Raw genomic sequence first — 13,775 nt, forward strand, 5'->3', positions numbered from 1 at the left:
TCTTTCCAATACCCGGACAGTGTTCAGACCTATAAGTTATATTTATTTGTTATTCCTTATAGCTTACATTTTTTTTAACAAAAAATATCAGTTTTATTGTCACATACACAGGAGCAAATGAGGGTTATGTGCCATGCTCACAGGTAGAGACAGATTGTTCCCCTTGTCGGCTCGGGTATTTGAACCAGGGAACTTTCGCTTAATGCAGAAATTACAAATGTGCTATGATAGGGTCAAGTCATTCACTAGCAACAAGTCCTACCGGGAATAAGCAGAGGGGGGGAGTAACGCCTTGACACGACACATCCCTTTAAAGCCCCCCCATACACAAAACACTATGAAATGATCGATCCCTAGGTTGTTAGTGGGTCCATTAAATGTGTATGTAAAAACATGAAAAACCATTTCACATCCAATTAGTCCATTCTCCCAGTCAAGTGCTGACCTAATTATGGACTTTTGTCAGTTTGTACTCATCACCAGATACATTTTTGTTCTCCATCATTGGGCAGATGCTTTCACTGACATAATGATTACCGGCACCATTTAATTCAGTTTTGAATTTGTGGAATAAATTGGTCTATTGAGGTCAGCCTGGGACACCTCATAAGAGGCAGTACAATGTGTTGTATTTCACAGGGGCATGCTGGATTAGGTAATTAATCAAACTGTCTGTGGTGTAATGAGGTTTTACCAGCCCTTTAATCCCCAGAAAATTAATCAACTGGAATTCAACAATTGTGAGCATCTTATAAAAGGTGAAGCCTTAAGCCCAGAAAACCAATGAGCACCCTTCCAGATTGCACCCCTCTCATATGACCTGTATCCAATTGTAAAAAAAAAAAAATAAAAAAAAAAACAGATCAAAACTTATATAAGTACTCATTTTAATTGGCCCATGATTTAGAATGTTTACAGAGTGTTTTCAGCAACATTTGATAAACAAATGACCAGAACTACAGGTGAGGGTGAGACACTAACTCAAAATAAGGCAACGTGATTTCTCCCAACAACAAAAGCATTTCAAACAGTGGCATCTTAACAATATCCATTACAAGAAATCATACAATATCCACCCCAAAAAAAGTGAAAAAACATTTGAAGGACATTTGAGTCTCATCATTAGTCATAGTGAAAATAATTGTGTTTATTAGACTCGGGTCTCCGCGATATCAGCATACTAAAATGAGAATTGTATTAAAAAGCCACGATAAAAAGCGTATAAAAGTACACATACCCACTCACTAGTCAGTGCAGCAAAATGTATCAAAGAGGTTGGAATAAATCAAGTAAAAGTGTGATTGTGCATGTATGGAAAACAGAGCAGGAAGATGGGTCAGTTCGTCTCAGTACAAGGTGCTGAAGTTGCCCATGCAGTTTCTCCTGAACTGGTTGTCCTGTATGGAGACAAACATCTCCTGGGAGAGCAGGTTGTCATCTGCCTGGGTCACTCCTAGCTCCTTCAGCATGCTCATCTGGCGTCGCTGCTTCTTGGCTGACGTGGCCACCAGCTCCCTCTTGATGGCATCGTTGCCCTCCGTGAACTCCGGAGGAACGGCGTAACAAGACGAATAGGAGACTGGTTCCTTCACAGAGCAGTCGTCCACCACGATGAGCTGCACGTCCACATCCACCCGCATCTTCCCCTTACCCTTCATGTCCTCGTTCCCTTCTTCTATATCCAGTTGCTCATCTGGAAAAGAACGTGAATCCGTTCATGACAGGCTTGTTAACACCTCGCTGTGACATTCAGACCTAAAAACCACCACTTCCACTTCCTTCTCCATCATGACATTCAGACCTAAAAACCACCACTTCCACTTCCTTCTCCATCATGACATTCGGATTTGTCATGTATGAAAACACCACGTCTTCCTGTGAAATGTTACTATATTCTGTTCAAATCAGACTGTCAGTGTATTCTAACAAAGACTGCCCTTTGGGATCAATGGTAGATAATTGCCTTGCTCTTACCTTTTCAAATCCAAATGCACGCAGCCTCTTTTCAACGTTTAAAGCGGGGAATGGAGTGTTGAAAAATGTTTTATTAACAGCTTTTTTTGCAAATTCCGGATGGGAAATAAACAAAGGACCATAATGGACATCATCTTTTCAAAAACAACGCAAATGACAATTACTACCCGGTTGTTGGCTTAGTAGTGTCTCCGCAAAAATTCATGAATGTTGCAGATGACATTTTTAAAGGGTAATCTGAAGAGAAGAGATAGCTTTGTTTATTTTTTTGAAGGTCACATTTCTGCCACTTTCGCTCATTCTCCTGTCTGGGGTAGAGGTATTTATTCCTGTGTACTGGGGTTAAACAATAAGGGACATTCCATTAGAGGACATCGGAGAGTGAGGGAGATGAAGAGAGCACTCCAGATGTATTTTAAGCCATGCCACCTTCAGCTGCACCTTTTATTCTGTAGCTGCCCTGGACTGAAGGTCAAGCACATTTTCTCATGAAACTTCCCAGTGAAACCAACTCAGCCTTCCAGAGACAGTAAACCCATTGATGTGGGAAATACTGAGTAAGACTTGGTTAGTACCTAGTCTCGTGTGGCAATCCTGTCTTGTTGATTCTACCTAAGGAAGTCTATTGGAACCTCCGTATTGGATTATGTGCTTGAATGGGAGCGCTGATATTCAACACTCAAACAACATGTTCTCTAAGTAGAAATGATATTTCCCCTCAGAGGCATTACTGTTTTTTCCTGGTTTTGTCCATGTCTCTTTTCATACCATGTAAGAAAGTTTGAGTAGCTTGTGCGGTGTTCGTTTTGTATCTTAAGCTTGCTCGCTTGTTGCAGATCTCAATTTTCATGAAGACAAAACTCGATTCGGAACGCCACCGACGCAAAATATGTGAAAGATTTGATAAGTGTCGATGCATCACTAGTTTCCATCTAGACTCTGTTTTACGGCACCCCTTTTTTTATATAATATTCCTGAGGAAAACGTCCCCAGGCTTTGGAACTAGTTCATACTTGTACGGGTGTCTTCCTGTGCAGCCTCGCCTGGTACAGCATCACTAGGCTTGACCAGGATCACTCCGTATCCCTCGTTGTTGTGGGTCACATTGTTCACCATGGTGATCTTGGGCATGGTGTCCAGCTCATCAGCAAAGTCCTGGTGGGGTTGAAGGGATGGAGAAGGTTGACAGATGAGCAACAGAGAGAGGGTGGAAAGACAGGCATAAACAGAGTCATCACGTCGGTCTTCCTGCTTAAGTTGTCCTGGCCAAGTCCAACACACCGAGCAGAGAGACAACAGGAAGGAAAGCTCTGTGTGAGGGAGCGATAAAAAACACACTACCGTTCTAGCCTCAGGGAATATGAGATAAGACCCCAGAACTCGTCTGAAGGTAACAAGGGAAATAAGTCCATATTTGTTTTTGCGGTGTGTGTGTGCATTTTAACATCTTTCTCCACTAAATTCAATTTCGGGTTGAGGGAAGATAATGCCACTGGCTTAGAATTGAACTGAACCTAGGAAGAGATGGAGGTTGGATGTGCTAGTGCTGGGAACAGTAATATACAGATAGGTAAATGACCAGTAGAACTTCAAATCTCTCAACTTGATCAGGATCCCTTCTTTGCAGTGATGTATGCCATTTCCCACCATACTGCAGACACTGCCAGGATAGATCTCCACACCAGCTCCCTATAACAGTTATCAGCATGTAGAGACACAGCTAGGCTACTGCACGGCCTCAGACACACACAATGATTAACACAAGAGCGAGATCTGTACTAGTAAAAAAAAAAAAGCCACCATGAAAGAGTGATGAGCGTCAATGACTTCTCACCTTAGAGCCGTAGAGGTCACACATGTTCATAGTCAAGTGGGCTGACGTCCGCACAATGACACCGGTCGTCTCGCACTGAAGGACACAGTTCTCCATCTCCAGCTTACCCTGACGTACACCTGGAGACAAGAGGGAAATAAGATGAAGATTGACACTAGGAGGTAAATAAAGAGACCAGCTAGATCCTAGTATTCCGAATGTGTGTATGACCATAACCCCGTTCTCCTCCTGGAAAGTCATTGATATATGGCTGTTGCCAGATGTTAAGCAATGCCAGCAGCTTAGGCAGAATTACTAACGCAGGACAATGGGTAGAGTTGGGGGGCAGGGTTGATGTAGAGGCAGCATCACATTGGGAAAAGGACTAAGAGGACTCACAGAGGATGCCTTCGATAGCGTCGTGCTGGATGAACTTGACGTTGGAGACCTTCACGTCGGATCCTGTTGACGCCACAAACGAGTCCCCTTTGTTCTTCTTCTCAATCACCACCTCATCAGGTATGCCGAACCCTGAAAAGAAAGAAGATTTAGTAGCCTAAATCAGAGCCTAAAATGTTATTTTCGGTCCACCAGCCACCAGAACAGGTAGATTTAAAAATCTACCAGCCACTCAGCTCTCCTACCCACCCCACACAGAAAAAACAGAAGAGCATGCTTTGTAGTTTTTCTAAAACAAATTCATTACTAGTAAGAAGTAATGTGGTATATTTTATAATTAAATTTGGCCTGAGTATTTGGTTTGTGCTTAGTGGGACTAACATTTGTTTTCAACAGGAGAATGACCCAAAACACACCTCCAGGCTGTATAAGGGCTATTTGACCAAGGAGAGTGATGGAGTGCTGCATCAGATGACCTGGCCTGAACAATCACCCGACCTCAACCCAATTGAGATGGTTTGGGATGAGTTGGACTGCAGAGTGAAGGAAAAGCAGCAAACAAGTGCTCTCTATATATATATATATATATAGAGCTATATATATATATATATATATATATATATGGGAACTCCTTCAAGACGGATGGAAAAGCATTCCTCGTGAAGCTGGTTGAGAGTATGCTAAGAGTGTGCAAAGCTGTCATCAATGTAAAGGGTGGCAATTTGAAGAATCTCAAACATATTTTGATTTGTTTAACACTTTTTTTGGTTACTACATTATTCCATATGTATTATTTCATAGGTTTGATGTCTTCATTATTATTCTATAATGTAGAAAAAAAAATACAAATAAAGATAAACCCTTGAATGAGTAGGTGTTCTAAAACGTTTGACCGGTAGTGTATGTCTGCGGCAGAGGGACAAGAGAGCCATGAAAAAGGCATTTTGATCTGTCATGGAGATAAGTGCTGAAAACATGTTGGCTCAATATTTAAAAAGATGGCGAACAAGCAATAGAATGATGAACTATCAGGTTTTGGCGTAGGTACAGCCGACTAGCGCTAGCTAACATTAACTACCGAGCAATAATCTAAACTTGGATTCACAGTATCGATAGGAACTCTGTAAAAGCAATAGCGCAATACTCTATTACTGTATTGTTTCCCCCCTCCCCCCACCAACTGTACATAGAAATAATACATTTAGATTAAATTGCATTTGCTCCATCTTTGCATGCTGACGGCTGGGACAACTGGGTCATGGCTCAATGGCCACAGTGTTGGGTCCGAACTCTCCTTCCAACCTCGCAGTGGAGTACATGACAAGTAGCGATTCAGCACAATCCCAGGCAGGCAGAATGTGATAGACAGTGTTCTGACGGCTAGGGTTCATTATTCTCTGTTCCTTGACAGATGGCCTGGAGACAGGTGTTCCACAATGTGGCCAACAATTCTACAGCATTGGCTAGGTTCCACACGCTGCCATTGGAAAGGCCAAAGGCTGAATATCGATTGGTAAAGTCATAGGCCCATGCACACATCCAGGAGAGGAAAACCCTATTCCCAGTGGGCTTCATGACTGGCAAAAACGTGCTGCTGCTTAGAGAATAAATATTTTTAAATGCTAAAACGGTTGCACTGATTGCAGATCAAGAATCCAGTCTGTTCTTAACAAGTGCTGACTGACTGAACCTCCTCACTAATGAATTCTAATGTCTCCTTAGGAACACGCTTTTCGGAAATTCTCGCAATACTTATTATGAAGATAGATCATATGCATTTTTCCCCCTCCATCTTTGATACAGCAATATCCAAAAAGCAATAAACGCATGTGTGTGCTCTGCTCCTCTAAATATCAAAGGCTCTTTGGTGGGAGGGAGAATTCTATTATGGTAATCCGGCAGTGGTCTAATTGAGTTGCTCTTTTCCTGTCATGGTGCAGTGCCAGGCAGCGCTGCATCATATTTCCACACCCTCTTTATCGCAGCTTTCAGGGGTTTCCTAGCACCACAGGAGGGCACGCACATAGAAACAGACGCATGTAAACAGCCCCTCCAATCTCCCCTCCCTCTATCCAACTCGGCAGGCCCACCATTTGCATAAAGAGACTGACGTGGCGCCTCTGCTCTGACCTCTCCTTGCCCGAGCTAGCCTTCTCTATGCATTAATATCATCCCTGTTCTTATGCTTACTGCGCCAGCAAGCTCTGTTTTATTCCCGAGGGCTCCCTCTGTACATCCCACATCCTCTCTGCTACACGTTCATTTCACTCCATGTGCCGTAGATGTGGTTGTTTTACCTTCGACGCGCATTAACACGCCACATAGTACAACCAGTACCATAACAGTATCATCTGCAGGTGAACACTTGATTTCATCTGAAACACTTACACAAGTGTTCAATATGTTGATGGTGGTGGAATCTCCCATACGTGTTCAATTGGGTTGAGATCTGGTGACAGACGGCCATGGTAAATAGTTGACATCGTTTTAAGTCAGGAACCACGCCTGTGTGGAAGCACCTGCATTCAATATCCTCTGTAGCCCTCATTGAGTTGTTTCTCCATTACTCTGGCAGTTATCTATACATACAGCAGTAGTGCATCCTGTCATTATAAAGGCTGCTTGCAGAAATATGAAACATTACCTTCCACTGATATGGAGTCTGGGATACTGATGGAGCTGGTGACAGTGTAGTGTCCTTGAAGGATGATGACCACGTCTCCCTCGTAGCAGGCACTCACAGCCAGCAGGGGCTCACTGTGAAACTAATATTTAAACATAGAGCAGTTCCAGTACACAGTCGGTCTATACAACACAGATCTGCGCTCATGACTAAACAAAGAAAGACACAAAAACACATGTTTTCTGCTTCTAACGTCTCAGTGGAATACAACGATAGAGCCGAGGCATTCAGGCGAACAGACACAGCTTCTACAAATCCTGGTGGAATGCCAGTGTACAGGAACTAGGGAGGTCAAATTTTTAAAAAGCCCACACACCTTAGCAAACCCCAGCGTATTAGACCAATACACAAGTGTCACATAGTTAGAGAACTTAACCATTGGGTTTCATCTCTGGTCATCTCATTAAACAGGCCATTTGAAATGGAAACCTGGGCAAACTTACATTTGACAAAATACAATATGCCTAAGAATGGATAAATGTCATGGATGTAAAAACAAATATATATATATATATAAAAAAAATATTAAAAATGATTATATTTGTTTGCCATACATGTACTTCAAACTCTTCCCCTGAGAATTTGGGCCCTAGCTTGTCTGCCATCAGGCTCTGCAGCTGGCTGACTGTAGTGGAGACGGACACGACATGGACCAACCAGCCACCGGAGACACGAGGCCCCTTGGCCCTGCAAGCCTGCTGCCCTGAGTTAAACATGTATCCCAGCACATACCTGCAGTGCCAGGAGAGAATACATTTATGTAGAAAAACACAATGGTACAGCATTGGACAAAGCACAATGGTTGCATCTCCACTTTCCAATAGCGTCTCAAAGTGTAGGCCAGGGGAGGCTGCTGAAGGGAGAATAATTGCCGGAACGGAGCAAATGGAATGGCATCAAACACCTGGAAAACCCATGTGTTTGATACCATTCCACTGATTCCGCTCCAGTCATTACCACGAGCCCGTTCTCCCCAATTAAGGTGGCACCAAGTGTGCGTTAGTAGTGACTATACATTCAATTGCTGTCCCTCTTTTGTATTCTAACCAGAATATGATGCATTGAACTGGACTGTAGTGTACTGTCATTCTGTGAGAAGTTTTGCTCTCAACTGGGGCAGTATAGGTCAAACATGCTAGCTCAGGGACAGAGGTGAATCCAATGGCCTTTACTCAGTCTTCCTATTTTTCCCTCTGTTAGGAGACCAACTTCATCAGTCACACAACTACTCCCTCAACACACTGCAGAAGCACTGATAGCTCCTCTCAGTCTTCCCACCCCGTGTCCCCTTGGCCAGCTACCTGAGCAGCGGGTTCTCAATGATCCGGAGTTTGCGCTTCAGAGCCTCCATCTGCTCGTACATCCTTAGGCCCTCCACCATGGACACGTTGTCCAGCTCCGACTCCGAGTCGCTGCTGATGCCGTTCCGCAGGCTAGAAAACTCCTGGAACTTCTGAGAGCATCGTGCCAAAAGAGAGTAATACTCTGTCACAAGTCCAGCAGGCACCCGATCCTCCTCCGAATATCATAAAACCTACAGGGTTGACAGCCACAGAGGAAGAAATACTTATTTTGTTTTCCTTAAAACACAATCGCATTATGAGGACTGCTGGGAACAAATTGTTCAGCAACATTGGAGGGCAACGAGAGGTTAAGGTGGGATAACTCTAGAGGAGATGCTCAGAGCACAACATTGTTTGTTTGATGGCCATGTACGGCACTTGAAAATGTTCTTAACCATTTTTTGGAGAATGAATGGAGACCCTCCATTCTTTCTAAGGAGCCGATCGTGAATGGGTTAAAGACATTCTTTGTCTATTAAAAGCAAAATCTGCTTTTTTACCTTGATTTAACTAGGCAAGTCAGTTAAGAACAAATTCTTATTTTCAATGACGGCCTAGGAACAGTGGGTTAACTGCCTGTTAAGGGGCAGAACGACAGATTTGTAAGTCCAACGCTCTAACCACTAGGCTACCCTGCTACCCTGCCCTAACCGTGGTATAAACTAGGAGCTGATTGGTCTAACATTAACAAGCTTGTGGATTTCTGCTGAAGCCAATAAGATATCTTTTAACCCTCTTCTCCACCCATAAAAAAATAGGAGACGCCACAGTTCACTCACAATCCCCGGGTACATACTGCCATCTAGTGGCCAAGGAATAATCTGCACCCTCTCACAAACAGCATTGAACATATCCAGCTCTAACCATTAGACACAAAGCTTGCTCAAGTGTTCCTGAACTGCACTCATTTACAATGCTCTACAGGTCCCTATGCCATATGGCCATTCTGATAGCGGCATTAAAATAATGGGTTCAAGCTAGCCGTGTCATTGGCAGATCTGAACCAATACAGCCTAAATGAGAATGTACCAATCTAGCCCACACACACTGACTAATCACCCCCCACTATCACCCTTCTACACGTACAGCCTGAGGCGGGGCTCCACACATCTGACAAAGTAGTCAAAGTCATCATCCTCGTCGTCCCACTGTCTCCAGAAGACACCACGAAATTTGAACACACCCCTCTGTTATTTAGTATCACATAAGAACTAGTCCATATATTAATTTTTTGCGGCTGTAATGTGACGGGTGATGTCGGTTCTGTAGAGTAGACTCCTATACAACACTCCTGTATTTATGTCAATTGTTGGGCTCATCGCAATTATCACTGTCTTCTTAAGACTAATTTGTATTCATGCAGATTGTGCATGGGGTCATTGCATATTCTCAAATGCAACACAGAAGATAGACTGTGTGTGTGAACAATAGTAGTTATAATGTAACACCAATATTAATAATACATTTTCTATTCCCTTGTTTACGGAGTGGTCGAGCAGCAGGCTAACACCAGTGATGCTACTGGTCCCTCCTCATCTACAGTTGTGACACACTCGAGCAAGCATTTTTAAAGAGGCAGGCTGCTTATGCACCCACATCAACAAAAAATCTCAAGACCTCACTGCAGCCCTTTCATTAAGTTGAGAGGCCGGGCTTTCTGAGGCTGATGAAGGTTGCCGTGCCTCACTACAAAGTGAGTGCTGCTAATTTCTTGGTGTTTTTGTTTGTTTATTTGATTGCTTAAAGTTGTGTTCATTTAAACCTGCACTAGGGAAACTTTTACCTCATGGCGCCACCGTTAATGTTATTATTTTAATGTTTATGCACACAAAAAAAGTGCATAGTGCTGCTAATTCTATTTGTTGGTTTTCAATATAAAATTTGGTGAAATGATTTCAGTGTGCGTGTCAGTACTTTATGAACATTTCCAGCACATTTTAACAATACCGCGATAATACTGACAACCGTGGTCACTATAAGCGTGATACGAAATGTTCATACCGTTTCATCTCTAGCGGAGGTACAGGTTAGTTGAGGTAATATGTACATTCAGATAGGGGTGAAGTGACATGTCATGTCCATTGACATTATTCTGAGTGCTTTTGTAAAAAAAAAGTTGACATATTGCAGCTTTTAACCACTCCAAAAAAATGTGTTTTTCTAAAGTTCTATCAAGTGGACAAAAAGACAAGAGGGATACATTTTCACACACAGGGGTAAGTCAGGCACAGCAACATTGAATGGCAGTTCCACCCCATGCAAAGTCCTACAACAAGAGGCATGTATCACATTTTTCTTGTGCTTTCTAATCTGACATGGAAAGAATAACTGCGGCTTGGACAGCCCTTTGAAAAAAATAACTCAGCAGTTTTATTAACAATAGGGACTTACCGGAGGTGCTCAAGTGCCAGCGCAGTCTGGTCAAAGTCCCCAGACTCATCAAACACCACTTGGAGCTCCTGCAGAGGCACTTTGTGCAGCGTGGCCTCTTAAGAGGGTATTCATGGCCGCCTCTGTGAGCTCGCAGCCTCTAGTCTCAGCCTCTCCTTATAGTTCACATCCACCACCTGAGGAAAGGGGCATAAGTATGAGGTTGTGACCTTCATATGACCATTTTTCAAGGGTAAATGGTTAGGCTACCTTGTTTGACTACTTCTGCTCCACTGATCAGATCCAACCATCTGTATAACATTGGAAAATATAGCTGTTTCACTGTTTAACCAGACCTCTGGATTCAGATTCCCTATAAAACTGTATCCAGAGTGCAAGTGTTCCAATTCATTTCATGCAGTGTACAAAGCACAGCTCCATTAGACAAGTCTCTTGCTGGGAAATCTTTCAGGTCGAAGTGACTTACCTCCACTGGCACATCAAACACGTCTGTGCACCACTGTGCCTGCCAGTCAAAAGGCTCCAGAACCTTCTCCAGGTAGTCAGCTGTGAAGGCCTTCACCTCTGATGTTTTACAATCACCTGTGCAAAACAGCACAGACAGCATCTGGGACAACACCTTGAGTCAGCTTTGTTTAGATTTTTCACTGGGAGCCTTGAAAGATCGATCAATATGGTTGCAGTAATCATCTTTCATCCTCTTTAGCCAGTAAACCTGACAACTGAATTGATGTAAGACCATGTAAGGTTATCATACCTAGCGTGTAGTCTTGATAGGCTCTGAATCTCTCGTAATAAAGCAGTTCATTTGTCTGAAAGGTGTCAGGAAGGGATGCATCTCCTACGCATTCATCACGTTACAACTGAGTACCAGCCATATCAGGGTTGAAGTACTCTGTGCCACTGTCACCGTCATCCTCATTCTGATAAAGTCCTATGTTAGAAAATAAAGTATCAGTTAGATTGATATATCATTTACTACTTGGATGCATAGTGCAACGTGGTTTCCTTCCCTTTTGCCCTATCCTTCATGATCAATTACTGATCTGGCATGGCCTAGCAGCGGGTATTGATCAAGGGGAGACGAAATAATTCCATGGATAGGTACTGATACATTTTCTCTCTCTAATAACAGTTCTTTGAAATACAGCAAATAGAGATGAAATTAGATATACCTAGCCTTATTTGCTGTTATGAGTCAACAGTTGGTGGCATTGCATGTTTAGCTAGTTACAGTAACATTAGATAACTAGCTAAGTAAATTGACAAACGTGAACGTTAGCATGCCAACATTATTAGCTAGGTTAGCTGCACAGTTGGGATGTGCAACAATAGTTACTAAACAAAACCATGTCTGACAACATCTTCTTGTCGCAAATTAAAATCTCTGGCGTCCTCTTCTAATTCAACTCCAAATCCACTTTGTCTGTCTTGTTCTGTCCACTTTCACTTGAAGTCATTGGATCTGCTGTCGTCATCATTCTATCAGCCGCCGTGTTCTTTTTTTGTTGTTGTCATATTTCAAATATCAACTTACATTGCTACATCAAACATGTCTAGCAAACCAAACGCAGGTATTAACAATACTCAAACATATAAAAAATATAAATAAAATCATTCAAAATAAACTATTTAAGTGCAATTATATTCACTCTGAAAATATCTTATTATAATGATTCATGAAGATGTTATTCTTGTTGTTATTCACTAGGGTTAATGTTTTAGTAAGATAATTCAATTCAAATCAGAAAAAAATTGTAATGTTGGTATAGAATTTTGGAATTTTTGTTTGTGTATAAAGTATTTGGCAACAGTCATTTAAAAAATTAACAATCATTTCAGTGGTTTTGTTATCATTGCAATAGTAACATATTATATCTTTCATGTAAAAAAATATAGGCAGTGTTCATAATGGCAAATAAGTACTTTGCAAGGTTTTCCCAAAAATCTGACACAAATTTACATTCAAAGAACAAGTGAGACAGATTCTCACCTTCGTTTTCACAGAAAACGCAGATATCATCAATAGCCACAAATGTGGAAATCATAGAATTACATGGATATATCTTTTGTAAAATTTTGAAGTGCACTTCCTTAATTAACTTTGTTTGGTATACAGTATTTGTAAGGCCTTAACCATGCATTTTTCCAGACAATATCAGGAATAAGCATGTTCCAGAAAAACTTTCCTCTAGGTGTAAGTTGGTTTTGTGAATGAAGAATTTGTCTTATATATTTATTACAACAAGATCTTTCAAGTAAGCCCACACCTTCCAATCTGAATTTTGGATACATTTTGTGATCATTCCCAAAATTAAGATGAGTTGTCATAAGTGTAGTTAAACCACTGGGAACAGCTTTGATCACAGAAATAAACTCTCTGAAAGGTATTGGAAACTCTTTCAATGTTATAAATTGTTCATATGTGAGAATATTACCCTTGTTGTCGAAAATATCAAGAACAAAGTCAATATTCCTCTCATGCCAGCTGGGGTAGAACAATGACTTATTCCTTACAGTTATGTCTGAATTATTCTACAAAAGAGCTTTATGTGGGGAAGAATTGTGCAGGAAACATATTTTCCAGGCCATTAAAGCTTGTTGGTGAAACCTAGCCAATTTAGCAGGTAATATTTTAGGAATATAATTACATTTCAGTAAAAATTGAAGACCTCCCAATTTATTAAACACATTATTTGGAATGAAATACCATATTGAATCAGTATCGATCAAACATTTTTTCAACCAGTTTATCTTGAAAGTGTTATTTATGTCAGCAAAATCCAACAATTCTAGACCGCCTTCAGCTCTTTTGTTAGAAAGGACATATTTTTTTAGTTTGTGAGACTTATTTGTCCAGATGAAGTCAAGAAAGGTCTTATTGATCTCTTTACAAGTAGCTGGATTTACACATAACGATAATGAGGGATACACAAAACGAGACAGTCCTTCTGCCTTGGACAGAAGTACTCTCCCAAGGATAGAAAGATCTCTTTGTAGCCAATTATTAAATATATTTTTAGTTCTCTTAATATTAGGAGAGAAATTTAAATGTTGTCTGACTAAGTGTTTTTTTGACAGATGTATTCCTAAATATTTAACACAGTCCTTTACAGGAATGTTTTCTATTTCTTTATCATCCGAGTCAAATAAACATAAGATTTCACATTTA

At 41.4% G+C, this 13,775-nt stretch overlaps 1 protein-coding gene across 1 annotated transcript; it reads right to left on the reverse strand.

Annotated features, from left to right (window-relative positions):
* Positions 1-890: 890 nt before the first annotated feature.
* On the reverse strand, positions 891-11,519 carry LOC118394141 (SHC SH2 domain-binding protein 1-like). The gene is made up of 14 exons (XM_052460767.1): positions 11,498-11,519; positions 11,361-11,444; positions 11,070-11,185; positions 10,738-10,779; positions 10,604-10,698; positions 9,295-9,364; positions 8,171-8,385; positions 7,424-7,601; positions 6,831-6,951; positions 4,187-4,318; positions 3,809-3,927; positions 3,579-3,663; positions 2,988-3,131; positions 891-1,693 (listed from the first exon to the last, which is right to left on the reverse strand). The coding sequence occupies exons 1-14, from the start codon at positions 11,517-11,519 to the stop codon at positions 1,347-1,349; spliced, it is 1,770 nt and encodes a 589-aa protein (XP_052316727.1). The 3' UTR covers positions 891-1,346.
* Positions 11,520-13,775: the final 2,256 nt, after the last annotated feature.

The sequence above is a fragment of the Oncorhynchus keta genome, chromosome 14 (assembly GCF_023373465.1).
Source record: "Oncorhynchus keta strain PuntledgeMale-10-30-2019 chromosome 14, Oket_V2, whole genome shotgun sequence".
Lineage (NCBI taxonomy): Eukaryota > Metazoa > Chordata > Actinopteri > Salmoniformes > Salmonidae > Oncorhynchus > Oncorhynchus keta.